Source organism: Lichtheimia ornata (assembly GCF_029851405.1).
Source record: "Lichtheimia ornata isolate CBS 291.66 chromosome Unknown scaffold00036, whole genome shotgun sequence".
In the NCBI taxonomy this organism is placed as follows: Eukaryota; Fungi; Mucoromycota; class Mucoromycetes; order Mucorales; family Lichtheimiaceae; genus Lichtheimia; species Lichtheimia ornata.
The window spans coordinates 86,939-105,755 of NW_026695356.1; the positions used below are offsets into that span (position 1 = coordinate 86,939).

Sequence of the window (18,817 nt, forward strand, 5' to 3'; positions counted from 1 at the left end):
TTATTGTAGTATTCCTCATGTATAGTCAACTTTCATTGTATGTAGTAGACCAAAGAAAGAATAATAAAAAAATCATCGTTCTATTGTACTTGTGCATGCATTACGAACTTAAATTTACAGCTCCTGATTTTGTGTGTGTGTGTGTGTGTGTGTATGTGTGTGTTGTGTAAAAGTGTGTTTGTGAGCGAGTGAGCGAGCGAGGTTGGGTTGTGTATCATACATTAATGAGAAAGTGAAGGGGAATGAAAAAAGGGGGGAAATGATAACATGGACGACGACGACGACGACGACGAATGACAGGTTCTATAGAGCCCAAAGTTTCACAACGCTGTCGTTTCCACCGCTTGCCAATACATTGTCACGGAATCGAACCGAGTTGATTTGTGCGGTGTGCCCTTGCAAAGTGGTATGTTGGAAGGAAGTTCGATTATAGATCTATTGATTCGATTAGAGCTCTGTCCATATTATCTACCAACAACAACAACATTACTTACATCAATGTTTTCCGTACAATTGGCGCTTACTATTCGGCCAGTATCGAATTGGAGCGATGTTACGGGACTCGAGAAGTGCAATGTATCATAAACGGAGCCTGTCCGTAAATCCCAAATCTAGATTTCGGCATTAGCATCATCCCTTTTTTTTATATAGCCAACCCTTTTCCCCCACACACTACTTGCCCTGATCGTCTTATCTTGACTACCACTTGCGAGATGTACTTCATCAAATTGTAAGCATGTGATGGGACCTGTATGACCAGGCAAGGTACGATGTGCTTGACCCGTGCGTACTATATAGCATATGCAAATACGTTAAGATGAAGAACACGTTCACTGTATCCTATTACTTACAATCCCACATTCTGATTTTTCCATCCATGGTACCACTTGCCAATGCAAAGTTCCAAAATTGCAAAGCACCAACAAAGTCCTGGGTGTTGAAAAAGTTGTGCAATCCATCCATGGCCCATTGTTGCCAACCCGAAGAGGAGGAGGAGGATGAAGGGGATGCACCATGGCTAGCCCACATCACGTCGAGTGTCAAGACACATTTTTGAGTTTCCAGATCCCATTGTCGCATAGTCTTGTCGTTGGCACCTGACACAGCCATAGTTTGATCCATATACAATGCCGTTACTTCAGCTTGATGGCCTTCCAAAGCACCTGTGAAACATTCGCTCAACACGGGAAGATCTTCAGGGATGGCTGATAATTCGGGAGACGTGGGTTCGCTGGATGATATCACTGAGCTATCGGTGGAAGGCGGTGGTGGTGGAATGGCTGACATGTTCCATTGCTTGATCGATCCATCCTCAGAACCCGTAAGCAGGCATGCATCGTTTAATTGTAAACATCGCACCACACTGGTAGGTCCTTCAAGGGTGCCGACACATTTATGCTTGTACAAATCCCAAGCACGCACTGTACCATCCATGGAAGAAGAAACCAAGATACCACGTGGGTGATTGAAATCCACACATAATACATCATCATCATGGCCAGAAAGTGTCTTGTAGCAGGTACCACTCTCGTAAAGGATGGCGTCGTCTTCTGATATCGTATCCTGTTGGACCGTGGCGCGTGATGAACTACCACCTTCACTCACTGTATCTCTTCCTTCTTCTTCCACTGTCACAATCACATCATTCAATTGCCCAACTATCATATCACATGAATTAATAAAGGTCATGCTCTCTCATCTTGCCACATGAACCCCCCTCCTCCACACTTACTTGTCTCCAAAAGTTGTTGCTCCTTTGCTTCAAGTTTTTGCCATTTTTGCTCCAACGCTTTACGCTTATTGACAAGCTCCTCAATCTGCATCGTGATTTGATTCATCTCGTTCATGGTCGACAACTATCCACCCACTCCCATGTTAATATGGTGAATGATCCCAATAAGCAAACACAACCTACCTTTTGCTTTTCCAATTTACTACTATCACGCATCTTTTGTTCTCGCTCGGCAATGACTTGAGTCAGTGTACGATTTTGACCCTCTAATAAATGATACATCATCCATGATGAGTATAGGAGGTAGTAGTAGTAGTAGTAGTAGAGAAAGACAACTGTATACCTGAAGCATGAGCTGCCTGTTTTTTCCGTTTATGCCTTGATCTCTTATTTGACGGAGATGAAGAAGAGGTCGATGATGCTCCTGCAAGCGAAGGGTATGTGGCAGCAAAACCTTGAAACAAAGAGAGTGGTGCATGGGACTCGGGTATCTCGGCCTTTAGTAGTTCAGTGCTGGATGGCCAGGCACTATTCGTTGTGCCGTGCAGTACGAGCTCGTTGCCGTTAGACGAGGAGGAAGACGACGATGACCGTTGACGTTGTTGTTGCTGCATGAGTTGAAGGGCTTTGGCCAATGATTCGCTTTGATAAACAGGGTGGGCAGCCAATGGATTCAACATGACGGTGGTGAGTGACTCCAAGTGCGATAAAGGTGCACTCCAATCGGATGGTGGTGTGAACCAGCTTGTTGCAGCATGGGCAACTCCCATAGCCTTGTCGCGTGCAGTACCGAGAAATGCTGTTGAGAGTGCTTGTGAACGTGTCATTAACGATTGCTGCGGGTCTCGTTCGGGTGGACTTGCACCCCCCTTTGAAGACATGTTATATCAAAAGACAACAGGAAGAAAAAGAGGGAAAAGAGGAAGAAGAGTGGAAACCCCCCGGTGTGAAAAGTGTATATGGATAAGCGTGTTGTCTGCTGCTGCTGTCGACTGCTGTTGCCCGCTGCTGTGTTGCCCGACAACGGCTGTCATAACCCCGCACTCTGGTACCCTCACACGCAACGCACACACATATGCACATGCTTTGATCGGCAGTTGTAACGTTAACGTACATCCCTTAATTTCAGTCCCTTGTTGTTGCTTCATTCATCCTATGGGTTCATGTTTGTATGTGCGTATACAAATAGGATACAAATGCCCTTTGAAAAATGACATGTACGCGTGTGACAATCATTGCTGCAATGTCCGCTTCAAGTGCCACCAAAAAGTGCTAACAAATGCCTTAGACTAATATTGTAGGCTCATCCATCAAAGCAACGTAGACATCTTTTTTACTCTATAAAATAAAAAGTGAGTGCGTCACGTGAATCATTGTATCCATGGATGGAGTCATGGTTGCCCCCCCATTCTAGCGTGGGTATAAATAGGTATCATTTGGCGCGTGATGTGTTCCAGCCCGGGGGGCTCCATCCGTTGCAGGAAATGCCCGCTCAGGCTAAAGATATACCAAAAAGAGAGAGAGAATGTGATGCACTCTTCTTCCATTCTACCTTTCCGTTTTATCTCTTTCTCTCTCACACACGCACACACGCACAAGCTCTCTTAAAATGTCCACGTATCTTGGAACCATGCCGGTCTTGACCTGTCAAACAACCAACTCTTCTTCTGATACAAACTTTACGGAGCTTACAACGGGTACCTCTATCAAGACACATAACAACGGGTCCTTTGTCGTCCTCGATCACCAAAACGATCTTGCCAATGAGCGACAACCACCCACCCTATCCACTCCAGAAAACAAAGCAGCTGAGATACGAGGACATTATGAATCGAATCCACCTGACGTCGCGGCTGAAATGGAAAAGTGGTTTGAAGCAGCTGACAGGTCCGTGTTACTCTTTTGCATTGATGACTATGCTTCATCCATTTGATCTGATGCATTGGATTCGCATATATAGATATGGGTTTTTGGAGGATGATAAGCTATTTACACCCGATGTCAAGTAAGTGAGGTACACCAATGGATTAGAAAAGGTATTGACTTGGGAGTTATCTATATATGCATATTAGTCAGGCAGAGAAGGAAGCGGAACGCGCTACAAAGTGGGCTGGGATGGCACAGCATGCACAACTTCATGGTGAAGACCTTCATACTTTTATCGTCAATTCCAAGGTATATTGAAGAGAACACGAATCCTAAATGTCGAGTGCGACTAATGAATCATATGCTAGTTCATCAAGCGTGTGTATAAAGGAATTCCAGACTGCTGGCGGCGGGATGCATGGTACGTAGGCATAATTGTATATACATCCAATTATCCGCCAGCTATCTGAAACAGATCCAATAGGTACTTTACGTTGACCAACGGATTACAAAAAGCAAATAACGACGACGCGTTACGAGAACAATACAAGGTACACCAATAGCAACTATAATCCCAATCATGCTAAAGCGTATAATAATAGGTGTTGTTATCGGAACCATCATCGCATGAGCGACAAATTGATCTTGACATTCCTCGAACAATGCATGGCCATATCATGTTCCGGCAGCGGTATGGTCAAGGGTATGTAGGATATGGGTGAAGAAGATGTCGTGTTCACATCCTTTCTCCTTTTACAGACAAAGGGCATTATTCAACGTGCTTCGAGCATTTTCAGGGTTCGACAAGGAGGTGGGCTATTGTCAAGGCATGACCAATATTGCTGCCATGTTACTCATGTATTGCGAAGAGGAGGTAAACGCGCTGATGATCGTATGAAGTCGCAAAATCCGGCCCCCTTACCATTTCTTTTACATGTGTAGCGAGCATACACTGCACTTGTGCACATGTTTCTCCGTGATGGATTGCATGATCTCTTTGTACCAGGATTTCCTGCACTCATGGAAAGTTTCTTCATCCAGGAGCGGCTCGTGGAACGATACTTGACTCGCTTGTACAGGCATTTGGTAATACGAGGAGAGAGAAAGTGAGAGAAAAAGTGTCCTGGTGCTGATATCATTATCATTATACAGCATTCGATTGATGTAACGAGTGCTGCCTATGCGACTCGATGGTACATTACAATGTTCACAGGAGGCGTCGTCAAGTACCAAACCCTTTTACGGATCTGGGATGTCTATTTCTTGGAAGGATTCAATGTCTTTTATTTTGTCGCCATCGCGTTGCTCAAGACCTTTCAATGTAAGGCTACACTTTTGGAGATGAAAAAGGTTGAGTGGGATGTTTATGGTTTTCCTTTTATAGATCAACTCTTGTCTCGAAACTTTGAAAGCTGCATGACTTTGTTGAGCTCCACGCTGACAGTGCCGGATGATGACAAGTTCATGAAACTGGTCAAAAAGTTACATGACCGATACTCGCATCGCATCCCTGCATTACGACATGAATATGCAAAAATCCACAAATCTTGATGGGAGAGCAGTAAGTAGTCGAAGAAGAGATGATGATGTAATGGGATTTTAATAATGATGGTCTAAGATGATATTGCTCTAGGAGGATGATTGCGTTATTCAAGGTCTCTATTGGAAGAAAACTGGATCTGGATGGCAAAATCCTTGGGGAACTGCCGGCAATGGGTATCGTTAAAGGCGCCATCGATCTCGTCCTTTGCTAGTATGATTGTTGCTGATGATGATGCGGAAACAAAGCTTGTATTCAACCAAAAGTGGCACAAGTATCTCTGCTAATCCAAGCACTCAGGATGGGACACTCTCTTACCATCGCCATGAAATGTTTGCTTACCTTTGAATAAATCCTTCCTTTCGTAAAAAGCGTCATTTTGAAATCGCCTTTGACAGGCACGGCAGGTAGCGGCATGAGGATCGTGTTGTCACTTGTAACTTCCATCTAAAGATGCGTATGGTTGTTAATCACTATGCTTGTTGGCTGCCAGTATTCATCCTTACCTTATCAGTCTCAAAGATTTCAACTTGCTCAATCTCGATCGTCATTGATAGGCTCGCATCTTTTAGGATATAAGTTTAATGCAGGATCCAATAAACCAAATTTGATACGTACGACGAGACCATGCTTGTGGTATATTGCAAATTGCCAATTGGGTAATGTGTATGGTTGTCTTTGTGTTCGGCATGAATGGTGCATTCTCCTTCTTCATCCAGCGTTCAAAGTAATGGACATATCGTATCTGGCTTGGGATAGTGATGCCCTAAGAATTGCATGTTTAGTAAACAGAAAAATTGATGGAATCCATCCATACCACATACCTTTCCATCTGTAGTGCGTTTTGTGCCATATACTTGAATAGCTTCATCGGCATCCGTTGCGTATCCAAGGTACAAGAGGAGTGCGGCGATCATGGTACCGGTCCTTCCTTTACCAGCTTTGCAATGGATCACCACGACGTTGCTCGTATCCTTATCCAGCCATGTCTTGGCATCCTTGCAGAATTGAACCAGCAACTCAAAAGGAGGAGCCTGATGATCACCAAATCCAAAAAGAACCACTTTGATGAGAAAATCAGAGAATGTACTGGGATCCATCAACAACGGATTGAAAAGCTCACCTGTTGCACCTTCAAATAGCTCATGTCGATATTGCTTCTCCGAGCGCCTGCACGCAAAAGGTTGAATGAGATGTACTTTGTGTGTGCTGATATGCATGGACGACTTACAGGTTGTAGACCTTGTAATGATTTCTGTGTCGAGTATCAAGGAACCTTATATATCATAGTGAGCTAGTTGTATTGGGAGCATTCTAATGTCGTCGCACCTTTTTACGTCTTTGAAAGAGTTGCGGTACAGCCCTTCCAGTCCACTGGATGGATACGACATTGCTATGATGCGATCGGTGACATCTGCAAAACCATTGTCAGCACACGTGATACAGCAGCGTCTCTCTCTATGTGTCTTTTTTCTTACAACTAAGGTCGAGATTGGTGTGCTCATCAATGAAACGACATCGGTTTTCGGATACCAAGGAACGCAGGTGGTCGAGCATGAAAATGAAACAACTCCGGAGAAGAGGTCTCTTTGTTCCTATTTCTTTGTTACGGTCACCACCCTTCCCTTGTCGCATTTGCCACTTCCTCCCATCCACCCACCCAATCAGCAACTCTTCCTTTACAAAATGAGCCTCGTCGACGACATTGTACAGTCTGTAATGACGCCCGGGTATACAGCAACCGGTGTCATCAAGCTCATGTTTTACGCGTTCTATATGCTCTTTGCAACTTTGGCTGCCATGGTGATCATGACGGGCGGGAACCTTCACGTTGTCGCACTCTTATTGCTCTCAATATGTCTTTTTCTCACTATCAAATGGCAAGTGAACTTTTTAAAAACGATGTGGGATGGCATAATGCATGGGGCTAACGCACACGGTTGACATTTATGCAGGTTTATCACTGAAATGGATAAGATTAGAAAGCAAGCTCCACCACCACCGGCACCCTCCATGGAAGAAACGAAGAAGGAACTATAGAGCATTGTATAGAATCAACACAACCCCAAGACTTTTCTTATAAATATCATGTCATGTACAATGGATTGCTTTTGGATACGTGTGGTTGCTGAGCGAGGCATTTAAAGTATACGCGTGGGATCCTTGTATTAATAGCTTTCAAGTACACAAAGGGAATGTGATTGAATTGATAAACGTATTACGTATTCATGTGCGACACCATGCCATCGACTGGGAAATTTGTAAAAGGATAATAGTGAGTCAGCATGGTAAAGGGTCTTCTACTATAGTTTATGTAATCCAGCAGTACCTGACACACAAATCTCCTCTCATAACAATGGTCCAATGACCATAAAATGGAATAGCCTTACGCCATAAACAAACATAACGAACAACGAAGCGCTGCAATAGCCGTTTTTCTTTCTCTCTCAAGACGTATTTGATTGTCGAAACTCCTTTTTGAGATACTACGTTTTCCCACACTACCCATGATGAATAGGAGGATCCATTCAGCTATGACGATGAATAGTCGTAAAGCATGCTGCTGTTGTTGCCTGATAGCATTAGTAGCCAACCACATCTATAAACAGCGCATCAATAAACCCCCTGAGGTGCCCTAAATGTCGAGCATGATGCTTAATGTCTTGCTCGGATATTTTGGCGTTGCCTCGCAATTATTCCAAGCCTTATCGTGTTTTATTATGCGAACATGTGTTTATAGAAACAGGAAGATGGTCATCTTGATGCATATCGAAGATATTGGATTATCCCTGCTGATGCCATTGCTTCCTCGGCATCTTTCTTCATTTTCTCATAATACCCTCTTTATTGCATTGGCGCCTAAGAACACCATCCTTGTCAGTGCGAGCTTTCTTTTACTAGATGGCATCCCAATACTTTGCCATTGTAGGTATCGCTCTGAGTACGTGCGTGGATAATGCCGGCTCGTATTATAGTACAATGAGTTGTATCGTCACCACAGCTGCGCATAAAATGGACGACGAGGACGTGACACAGGCCCCTCGTACAGGATATAGCACTTTCCAAATGTATCCAAGAGGGTGTGTGAACCACTTATGGGCCGTTTCAGCAATCGAATATGGCCATTACCCTTTGATGAGGACGCGACCCTTGAATCACAACACACCAAGGTAACACTTGTGTCTTTTTTCTTTGCCATTTTCACACACCCGTTTTCTCAGACGCTGATATAATCCAACCTCTCCCTCGTTTTTGGTGTATTCGGCAAATTGCAAAGTACATAACGTATCAAATACATTGAGCATTGATCACTCTATCATTTGTATCGAGAGCTTCTCATACACCAAAGCAATTTAAAAAAAAGTACGCATGATAGTAATCCTCGGGATTACCCAGAGATAGAAGAAAGATAATGAGCAATATCTAAATCTGTGTGCGTGTGTGTATAGGCGGTGTGTGAGACGATGATGTTATAATACAAGATCTTTCAACGGGGTCCTTTGGAGCATTCAAAGATGCCGCCATACGAATAACATCTCAATTGCTGACACCATCATTCCCACATCACCCCGATGCATGAGCAACGATAAACTTGTAGATGGCTACACATCCATCGTCAGGGTTCACCCTACTAAGCATTCAGGGTCTAGGGGAAGGTTCCCTTGTGGCACACTACCATACATCTCGTCAAACCCACCTGACATGTGTATACATACACACACACACAATCTTTTTCTTTATAAAGATCATTCCTTGGGTTTTCCCATTCCTTTTTATTTCAGTTCCCTTTTCTTCCTTTCCCTCTTTGTTGGGTGTCTATATATCTATTCATTCTTTTCATCATACAACAATGAACCACAACAATAACAAGATTGTCCATGGAATAGATTGGATTCGACATGATTTCAACTTGACGCCCGAGAACTTTAAAGCCATTGTGTATGGATTTAAGGCCGAGTGTGAAAAAGGGCTCAGCACACCTACAGCAACAGGACTTGCAACCATGATTCCTTCATATGTAACACGAATGCCTACTGGCAAGGAGACAGGGACCTATCTCGCACTTGATTTAGGTGGAAGCACCCTACGTGTGTGTGCTGTATGCCTTTTGGGTGAAGGCCAAGTGAAGGTTACTGAGGTGCGAAAGACGATATCCGATCAGCTACGAACGAGCACCACCGATACCTTTTTTGACTGGATAGCAGATACTGTGGCCGAGCTCTTGGGAAAAATCCCATCATCACAACATCAACAAGCGGATAAACCAGCCGTTGCTATGGGAGTCTCTTGGAGTTTTCCTCTCGAGTAAATGTCAACTTTTTACCATTGCCATCGCGATGCTCATTGTTCATTGGTAGTCAGACTGGTATCTCCAAGGGCAAGATATTGAGGATGGGTAAAGGCTTTGTACTCTCTGACATTGAAGGAAATGATCTTGCCACCTTGTTTCATCAAGGCTTTCAACGCAAGGTTTGTGTGTGTGTGTGTGATACATATTCATGCAATCTTGAAATTGACAACGTCTCTCTCTATGTAATGTAGGGGTTGAATGTCATTGTTACTGCACTTGTAAACGATACGATTGGCGCTTTGGTGGCACATGCATATTCCAATCCACAAGCTCGTGTTGGTTTCATCTATGGAACAGGTGTTAATGCTGCGTATCCAGAAAAGGTGTCACGCATGATCAAGTTGAATGTAGCTGAGTGGCGAGATACAACGACTGAAATGTTGGTCAATACAGAGCTTGATATCTTTGGCAGTGATGGAGACTATCTACCACGAACGCGTTTCGATCATGCATTGGATGCTAGCCATGCACAGCCTGGATTCCAACCTTATGAAAAGATGATGTCGGGTGCTTACCTTGGAGAGCTTGTACGTCTCGTGGTGGTCGATCTTGTGACACATCACGGATTGTTTGGAGGAGTCGCTCCCAGCCTTTTGCAGACGCCATGGCAATTTTTGACGTTGCACATGAGTGAGATTGAAGCCATCAGCAACACCGATCGCCTTATCGAATACCTTGCCAACCTCTTCCATTTTACACCCAATGAACAAGACGCCCTCCTATTTAAAAGCGTTTGTGAAATGGTATCCACGCGAGCAGCTGGTCTAGCCGCTGCAGGTATTGCCGCCATGATTGAACAACAATCCTTTACACCCGAACAAGATATCGTCATTGGCATTAATGGAACCACCTTTGAGCGTTATCCACGCATGCCAGAAAGAATGCACTCATTCTTGAGTGATTGGTTTGGGAAGGATATTGGCTCACGTATAAAATTACAAGTGGCTCGTGATGGTGGTAGTATTGGAGCGGCCTTGGTTGCTATGCTTTATAGCCCATCCTCTTTATCTACAAGATCATCACCTGAAACAAAAGCAAAGACATTATCCTCCTCAACCAGCTCCACACCTGACGACAAGAGTACAACAGCGATTACAACCGATACACTATCCAACAACAACAACAAGCATAATAACGACATCAAGACGACCCCTACTAGTATCAAGGCATGGCTTTTACAATACGTTTTATGTTGTTTTCCTACTAGAAAAACAGAAATGTCATCATTGCCTATAGAGAAATAATGACGATTTCTTGTGTCACCCACTTGCTAATAAAAGGGAAGGAGGAGTTGATTGTTGCATGGCTTCTTACATCACTACTATCGCTCCCGGTTCACCTTAGACCCCTGCCCCACCCACCCACCTCCTCTTCTTTTGTCCTCTCTTTTTCCTTTATGGATCTATCTCCAAGGCAATTGCACTATTTCAAACGAGAGCTGTTGGCAATTCAACTTGGCAATGAACTCGAGCATTTGCGACGACGCCCTGATCTACTTTCCTTGCTGGAATCCGAACAGCCGCTAGACGAGTTTCAAGTATCCGATTTGCCATTCTTACACTATGTGTTTCAACACATTGTTGCCGAATTCCCTCTATTGAAGAACAGTCGACAACGAAGCTTTTGGTCAAAGGCACACGAGTTTTTGAGCGAGGTGGGCAAAATACAGCTCAACACCTATGTTCCCAGTAAAACGGATGCATCACAACGACGAGCCATGACACGCAAGTTGCAACGAACGCTTTTATTGGCATTGAATGTGGGTGTGAAGACCATTCAAGGACAAGAAGAGAGTATCAAGGTCACGCCAAGTGATCTTGTGAACGAATCATCGTCATCCACTACTACTACAACAACGTCATCTGGTAGTGGTGGTGGTGGTAAAGAAGATCATGGAACAGCAGCAACCCATCAGCCATCCGATACCACGACGACGACGAGCAGCACAGAAAAGAAAAAAGAGAATGGATTGGATAATGTCAATGTCATCACAGTGGTAAGTATCAAATCAATATTGTTTCTCTCTGTCTCTCTCACACACACCTAATGATTGGATCATGGAAATAGCGAGCTGTCAAGGAGACACGGACCTTGTTACGCGGAACAGTGACCCGGGCCGAATTTCTTATCCGATCCACATTTGACAACAACCAAGACGCACCAATCCACGTAGCACGACGCCATGGTCATTTCCGGCAACTTGTTGATCAACTAAAGAATGAATGTCCTGGCACCGTTGTTCCCATGTTGCCTTCCAAAACGAGCACCAGCACCAATCCAAATCATGCCATGTATCGTGAACGAGATCGGCAGCTATTGAGTTCCTTTTTACGGCGACTTTTATCCAGACCCAAACTTGCTCGGAGCAAAGCGTTGCATCAATTTCTTACGCGTGATCCTGTTGAGCTGTCAGAAGATGAACGTCTCGATGCTGAAGTGAGGAAGCAAATGGATGATCAACGGGCTGAGCAAAGTCAACGTTTTCGCAAGGAGGTGGATGATACAGTGGTCGCATTGAATGATTTATTGGATATGCTCAAGCAAAAAGTCATGCAACCTGGTGGATTGACAGAACTTATGGGCACCATCAAAAGCACTGAACAACTTGTCGATTTACCTGAAGCATTACGCAAGGCATTTGAATGGGGTCGTATAAGGTAATTACACACACTCTTGTTGTGTATGACGTTTTACTGATCATGGCGCAAAAATGTAGCTTTGCTTTTGCGTTGCATACCCATTTTGTCACGGATGATGCTGCGGCCGAGAATATCGCTACGTTAAGGAGAACACACAGCTTCATGCCCTATCGCACAGTGGCCACCATCCTCAAGTTTTCCAATCCAATTGCTATGGTCAAAATGATGTTGGATTTATTCATGGCACAACCCTTGGGTGGCAAAAGTTTATTTCAAAGGTAAGATCTATTACATAGTACATATGGATTATCTTTGTACTTATACTCTTTATAGGATACTTATGGCCAACATGGTGGATGATGCCAATGCATTTACAAAGGAGATTGAAATGCTAGAAGCAAAAATTGATGAAAAGGTCCTATGTGCCAAGGTGCGCAACGCTGTATCAACACCATCACCTACTTACCCAGAAGGTATTACATCACTCAACATGGGGCCCCAAGCCTTTTTGATTACTTATTTTGGGTACATTATAGAGATGGGATCACCTATTCTTGAAGTGATATCCGTATTACAGAATCCAGACATCGAACCTCGGCTTTCACCTGAACAACTTGCACTTGTCAGCGATGGTGGTGGGATCAAAAAGACCAAGAAGCTACTAAAGCAACTGTACGATCTTTGGTTTCTCTATGCTCGGAAACGTGAGCATGAATTACTCTTTTCACTTGCGTTTCAAGGGGTTACCAGTGAAATCCTCAAGGAGTTGTTTGCAATCTTTTATGAACCACTGGCACAGGTGTACAAGGCAGCTAATATTGGCGAATCAGTGCAACATCTCGCAGCCTTTATGGATGACTTGATTGATTTATTGGATAACCTTGATACGACCAGTGTTGATACCAATACCGTAAAGCCGTTTGTCATGTTGGTGCAGCGCCATGAACAAAAGTTTTATCAATTTGTTCATCGTGTCCATGCTCAAGATACTTCGCACCTGTTTGATGAACTTGTGGGCTATGTGGATCACATCCTTGGTTCCTTGACGCGTGGCATTCGTCCTGAACATCCACTTGATATGAACGACATTGTCCGCATCGCTGGTGTGACTCAAGAACAATACCCTGATTTGCGAAACGAGATTGATGCATTGTGTGAATATCGTCGTTTACAAAAGCTACAACATTTGAGACGCACACGCCAAAAAGTCATTGCACATCAACAATCATCAGCAGCAGGCGATGATGGCATTGATGATCTATCGGTCGGCGATGATCACCAAGCTGAGGAATACAAGCAATTGTTACGTTTCCTACCGGATAATGTGGATACGCTTGGCCTTGTTCATGAAATGCGTGAAATCGATCTTGAAGAAGAGGAAGAAAATGATACCTTATCCGAGAATGGATTAACGGACGATGGCTCATCATCAACAACGAGTGAAGAACTTGAAAGTCCAGCATCTATCATCGCATCCGGTAAAACCACACCATTGACGCCACCCGACCTCAAGATCATCCCAACCATCGTTCCTCATTTCGTACAGCGGGTAGCTGATATGATGCTCCACGCACTTGTTGAAGAAGAAGACAACTATGTCTCTAAGAAGGATACCGCAGCTGTATAGATTAACAGATATTATGCATATACATACTCTTATTACATATTTACAAATGTACGTTTTATATTATAAAGATTTTTGAGATACACTATGGAGAAGTGGATGGTATTGCAGGTGGTGGTGGGGGTGGTGGCATGTTGTTTGTGTTATTACTTGAAGGTGAGTCTTGTGATGAAGGGCCTGCTGCTGTTGTTGTTGACGATGTCGGTGTGGATGGTTGTTGTTGGTTGTTAGGCGGTGGTTGTCCATTTCTGCCATTGACAATGTAAAACATGGGGCAATTCTTGTTGGTTTTCATATGTCCAAGTTGTCCACAATTGCCACAACGACGCATAGCTCCTTCACGCTTGCCACGAATCAATCCAAGGACGGGGTTTTCAGCTAATGCGGCTTGCTTGGCAAGTTGGCGTTGACGTCGTCGTTCAGCATTCTTTTTCAATTTGGCAAGTTGATCCTGGATTCGCTTTTTCATGCGTGCATTCTTTTCTGTGTCACCTGTTGGCTCGAGCGTTTCGGCACTATTAGAACAGTATGAGTCATTGGTTTGATAGAGAGAGAGTGTGTGTGAACGTGAACTTTTATATACCTCGTAGCCTCCTCTTCAATCATTTGACGTTGACGTAAATAGGATTTGATCACTACCTGGTCACGGACAACTTCTTCATGCCAAGTCTTTTCTCCATTAGGTTGCCGAATGAGTCGTCGGATCACGAGGTATTTGTTTGCATTGTCGATTTGATAATTGGACCTTGAGCTTAAGCTTCCAGTAACTGATAGCTCATCATCCTCAATGGCTTCGGATTGTGAACGCTCGTATCGTCGACCATAGGGTGCAGGAGATGCCGTCTGTAAAGAAAAGGATTTAGATCACTGCTAGGATAATCATATGCGAGATTTCAATATTACCATGGGGCTATCGGCAGCTTGAGAAGTATCATCATCGCCTTCACCTTCATGATCTGATAGCTCTGGCTCTTCTTTGGATGACAACGCATCAAGTTGTGCTTTCCAGATTCGTGCAATCTATAGATGTTGATGATGTAAATACAATAAGCATCAATAAATGAGTCTATGTTACTACCTCTTCTTTATAGATTTGTTGTTGTTCCGCCACGTTGTAACGATGAGCACTTTTGGGACGCGCTTCAATTTGAGCTACAAGATAGATCGCAAGGTGAGTGAATGACACCACCACCACCACCACCAGTAGTTGATCCACCACAATGCAAACCTAATTTCTCTTCAGCTGATTCTCCCGCCCGTAAGAAGATATCCTTCATTGATACACGAATGAAACTGAAACCTTCACCACGACCTGTTGGATCACCTGCGCCATAAAGCTTAAGCATAGCTTTGCCCTGAGTAGCATTGATGAAGTTGCGGGTAGCAAACCAGGGTGCTAGTTGTTGCTCAATCTCCAGCTTCGAGTCACCTTCACCAATCTCATCATCATCGCCCACGTCGCCATAACCCAAATCCGACAAGTGACGTTCGCCCACAAGCATGCTTTCATACAAGCAAACCATTTCAGGGGTGACCATTTTGCGCAAATCTTCTTCAGAGGGAGGTTCACCGTTGTTGCCTTTTGGTTTCCAATAACCACCACCGCCGTCTTTGCTCCTTCGATGAAACTCGAGAAATTCTTTGAGACGTTGACGGATTTGGATATCTGAGTATTCAGGAAACTTTTGAGCAAGTCGGTGCATCTTGAGCCGATGAAGAGGGTTCTTTTTGATCAAGCGATAGGCTACCACTTGTAATCGATTCTTGATTGTGGTTGTCACCCTGCGTGAATGAGGACCAGGCACCTCCTGCACCGGATAGGTTTGTCCCACCAAAAACATGACTGGTATCTCTCGAATGTAAAACTTGGTATGGCCCATGAACGTGCTCTTGACAAGTAGAAAATCCGTTGTCTTGACATCATGTCGGAATAAAGGTGCTCGCATCAGGTTGTTGTAGAGAACGGTCATTGTTTGCTCAGGCTCAACGTCACCAAAATTCATAAAGGGCGATGTGTCTCCAATATCCAAAACAAAGGGTTCACCAATATCGCTCTAATAATGGGTCATATCAATTCCATGTCCAAAAAAAGAAGCTTGTCTTGCTTACCGTAGGAATATGGTCATCCTTTGTCTCCTTCTTGCGATAATAATTGATGATCAGCGTCCCCATGCCAACGTTTGAGATGATGGGAGGATGCTCTTCCTACATACATACATCAATGCATATGTCAAATACAATGACTACAACAATTGTTGCTGCATTCTTACCGAAAACTCGAATAAAACGTAAGGTGCTGTGTCTTTGAGTGAAAGATCCCTCGTGGTACGGAAGGCATCGACATAGCCACGCTTTTTGTCTTTTTTTTTCTTTTTGCTGCTCTTAGTCACCCGAGAAAAGTGAATGTCGGTATTGATTGGCATCTGAAAGTGTGGGCGATGGAAAGAGCGTAATTCGGCTTTTGACAGCTTTGGCTTGTACTAAAGGTGGAGGAACATGGTAAGGTACAAAGGAAGAGGTATCATTGTTGTTGGGCTGTGGACTTACCAATTGAGGATGAAGCTTCAATGCTGGTGTGGCATGTTGAACAACCAATTGACCCAATGTTTGTCGTACACGAACAAGACGTCCAGTATAGTGCGAGTCATAGAACTTGTCGTTGGAGAGATTGAAGCGGTTGATGGGAAGCTTGTTGTTTGGTTCATTTGTGCTATGAACAATGGGTATCTAAAGATAAAACATGAGCTTTCATACTAATTTCGGTGCCATTTTCACATACTTTGGGCAATGGCTTTGGTAAAGGCTTTCTTCCTTTTTTGACTTGCTTAGCCTCCACAATCTTCGTTTTGGCAGCTTCCACTTGTTCGCAATCGAATAGCATGTTGGGGTCGTTGAGATCCAAATCAATCTTGAGATAAGCTGGATTCGGCTTTTCCTTATCCCAAATCACGGCATCAAGCCATTCGCCATCATCCAATTGCTGATTAATGTGCTTTTTCACAACAGGCTACAAAAAAAGGAGCCATCCATTAATGTCATAGATCGCGCTATAGCATGCACGTTGCGGAAGCATACCTCGGCTTCTTCCATGATCTGTGGTCTATCGGTAATAATGAGTATACATGATGTTAATGATCCATATTGATTTACTTAGTACGTACCTATTCTCCTGATCCTCCTTTTCATCCCATTGAATATGATCTTCCCAAGGCTCCAGCATGATTGAATGATACATTTGGCTGTTCTCGACCGATGCTGGCATGTCAACATCCAGTAGGGTCTACATAAAACTCATTTAGTCCTTGATCCATTAATGACATGACGCCTCTTCTGATCACATACATAACCCTCTTCATCTTCGCTTGTCGATTCAGAGTAGTATTCACTGTCATCCTTATCCAATTGTAAAAAATGGTGCTCGATAGGGTCAATCTTCCGACGTTTGGTCGCTTTGCCTTGATCTGATTGCCGGCCTCGGTTCTTTTTGGCAACGCGTGAAAACAAGGTCTGATCATCACGTTCCACTTCATATTCATAACCATCGTTGAAGATGACTAATTCAAGGTATTCAATTAGCATGTGATGATGAAGATGATGATGGTGATGGGATATAAAATAATACCTCGTTTATTGGGTTGAAGCTTGGATGAGGGTTGTAATTTGGTCATGAAGAGCTCTGAGAATTTGAGGACTTTGTCATGTTCAAATGCCGGGAACAATTCCTTGATATCCACTGGCTGAGTAGGAGGAGCAGGAGGAGGAGCGGATGTTGTCGGTGGTGCGTTTAATGCATGGATATTGGATGATGATGATGGTTGCTCGGACACAGGTTCGGGTTTGATATCAGTGACTGATTCATCCTCCCCCTCCTCATCATAATCATCACTGATGACGCGTAAACGAGAAGAAGGCAGGGTCTTGGTTTGTAGTACGCCCATACCACGTTGATAATACTTGTTCGAAAAGAGCTGATCATCCGGTACAGCCTCATTAAAATCGGAATAGTCGATAGCGTCTTTTGCATGCTCTGTCGCTGGTGCTTGATAAGAGGTGGCGTGTGCTGCATCGTCGTTATCCTCATGTTCTTGGGGAATGCCAAACGTATCCGTGTTGAAAATCTTGGACATGACACCAGAGTCGACATGTTGCAAAGACTCCCGCAATTCCTACCAACGGCATAGGTAAGTGTCCCATATGGTCAATGACCCTATTTATTTACCTCATCGAGGTCATTGTCAAGCCTTCCTTCCTCGTCGACGTTGCCAAATAGATAGCCAGCAAACGACATTCTCAAGTGGTGGTGGGAAAGAGAACCAGTATGCAGTACAACCTCCGAAATGAAAGAAATTGGCTAACGATTATGCATTCCCTTCCCGCATAATCGCTTTTGCCATCTCATTCGATGAACATGATATTAGCTATGCACATACACCATATATGCTCTATCTTCATCATGGTAATAAACTTCTTATTGGGGTTGATGATATCCAAGATACACGTCAACGTGCCATCCTTCTTCGATGAGGGGCCGGGATTCACAAGGAATGATGCATGAGATGTCTCGTTGTCCCACATTCTACTGATAAATCATATACTTCAATCTCAATCAAATCATACCTTGAATCTTAAAGAGTGAATGGCATAACGTGCGTATGATGCATATGGATAGCTACGTAGTAGTGATAGTTACTGCCATAAAATGATGGATGCTTTTAAGCTACTCTTTATTCATCAATATTAGATAACATGCACGCAACAGTGAAAAACTTTCAAACCAAGTACGCAAATCATCATTATGTCAATTCTTCTTCTACTGAGAGAGATGGATCAGGTACATGAGATGTAATCATTCTTATAATAGTACCTGTAATGGTTGCTATGATACGCAATGCGGTGGTCAGCTTTTTAGCAAGCTGCTTTATGTAAGAAACACCTTCTACTAGGAAATCATGTACTTTGAGGGCAAAGCCCAATCACGTGAGTATTGTAGATCCATCAATACACAAAGTAATAGAACCTGAAACTATCAAGCAACACCATGTGGAGCAAAAGCGGACACCCAATT

The 18,817-nt window shown here is 43.7% G+C and overlaps 6 protein-coding genes across 6 annotated transcripts; 3 read left to right on the forward strand and 3 right to left on the reverse strand.

Moving 5' to 3' along the window:
* Positions 1-303: 303 nt before the first annotated feature.
* On the reverse strand, positions 304-2,613 carry O0I10_007415 (uncharacterized protein; the record flags this gene model as incomplete). The annotated part of the gene is made up of 7 exons (XM_058487431.1): positions 304-435; positions 495-611; positions 681-790; positions 852-1,658; positions 1,733-1,856; positions 1,916-1,998; positions 2,076-2,613. 7 exons carry the CDS (start codon positions 2,611-2,613, stop codon positions 304-306), a joined length of 1,911 nt encoding a protein of 636 aa, XP_058341731.1.
* Positions 2,614-3,341: 728 nt separating this feature from the next.
* O0I10_007416 (uncharacterized protein) lies at positions 3,342-5,149 on the forward strand (the record flags this gene model as incomplete). Its single annotated transcript, XM_058487432.1, has 10 exons — positions 3,342-3,619; positions 3,693-3,737; positions 3,805-3,907; positions 3,967-4,019; positions 4,083-4,149; positions 4,201-4,301; positions 4,358-4,472; positions 4,541-4,684; positions 4,751-4,919; positions 4,983-5,149. The coding sequence occupies 10 exons, from the start codon at positions 3,342-3,344 to the stop codon at positions 5,147-5,149; spliced, it is 1,242 nt and encodes a 413-aa protein (XP_058341732.1).
* A 95-nt stretch (positions 5,150-5,244) lies between these two features.
* Positions 5,245-6,695, reverse strand: O0I10_007417 (uncharacterized protein; the record flags this gene model as incomplete). Its single annotated transcript, XM_058487433.1, has 9 exons — positions 5,245-5,418; positions 5,481-5,585; positions 5,645-5,703; positions 5,757-5,904; positions 5,963-6,201; positions 6,262-6,308; positions 6,370-6,414; positions 6,468-6,552; positions 6,617-6,695. 9 exons carry the CDS (start codon positions 6,693-6,695, stop codon positions 5,245-5,247), a joined length of 981 nt encoding a protein of 326 aa, XP_058341733.1.
* A 2,293-nt stretch (positions 6,696-8,988) lies between these two features.
* O0I10_007418 (uncharacterized protein) lies at positions 8,989-10,733 on the forward strand (the record flags this gene model as incomplete). Its single annotated transcript, XM_058487434.1, has 3 exons — positions 8,989-9,443; positions 9,497-9,608; positions 9,681-10,733. 3 exons carry the CDS (start codon positions 8,989-8,991, stop codon positions 10,731-10,733), a joined length of 1,620 nt encoding a protein of 539 aa, XP_058341734.1.
* Positions 10,734-10,885: 152 nt separating this feature from the next.
* On the forward strand, positions 10,886-13,755 carry O0I10_007419 (uncharacterized protein; the record flags this gene model as incomplete). Its single annotated transcript, XM_058487435.1, has 5 exons — positions 10,886-11,485; positions 11,557-12,146; positions 12,206-12,406; positions 12,462-12,601; positions 12,665-13,755. 5 exons carry the CDS (start codon positions 10,886-10,888, stop codon positions 13,753-13,755), a joined length of 2,622 nt encoding a protein of 873 aa, XP_058341735.1.
* An 82-nt stretch (positions 13,756-13,837) lies between these two features.
* Positions 13,838-18,040, reverse strand: O0I10_007420 (uncharacterized protein; the record flags this gene model as incomplete). The annotated part of the gene is made up of 14 exons (XM_058487436.1): positions 13,838-14,267; positions 14,336-14,595; positions 14,656-14,772; positions 14,831-14,904; positions 14,981-15,806; positions 15,862-15,957; positions 16,023-16,232; positions 16,300-16,479; positions 16,532-16,759; positions 16,828-16,852; positions 16,914-17,032; positions 17,095-17,306; positions 17,375-17,918; positions 17,972-18,040. The coding sequence occupies 14 exons, from the start codon at positions 18,038-18,040 to the stop codon at positions 13,838-13,840; spliced, it is 3,390 nt and encodes a 1,129-aa protein (XP_058341736.1).
* Between the last annotated feature and the right edge of the window lie 777 nt (positions 18,041-18,817).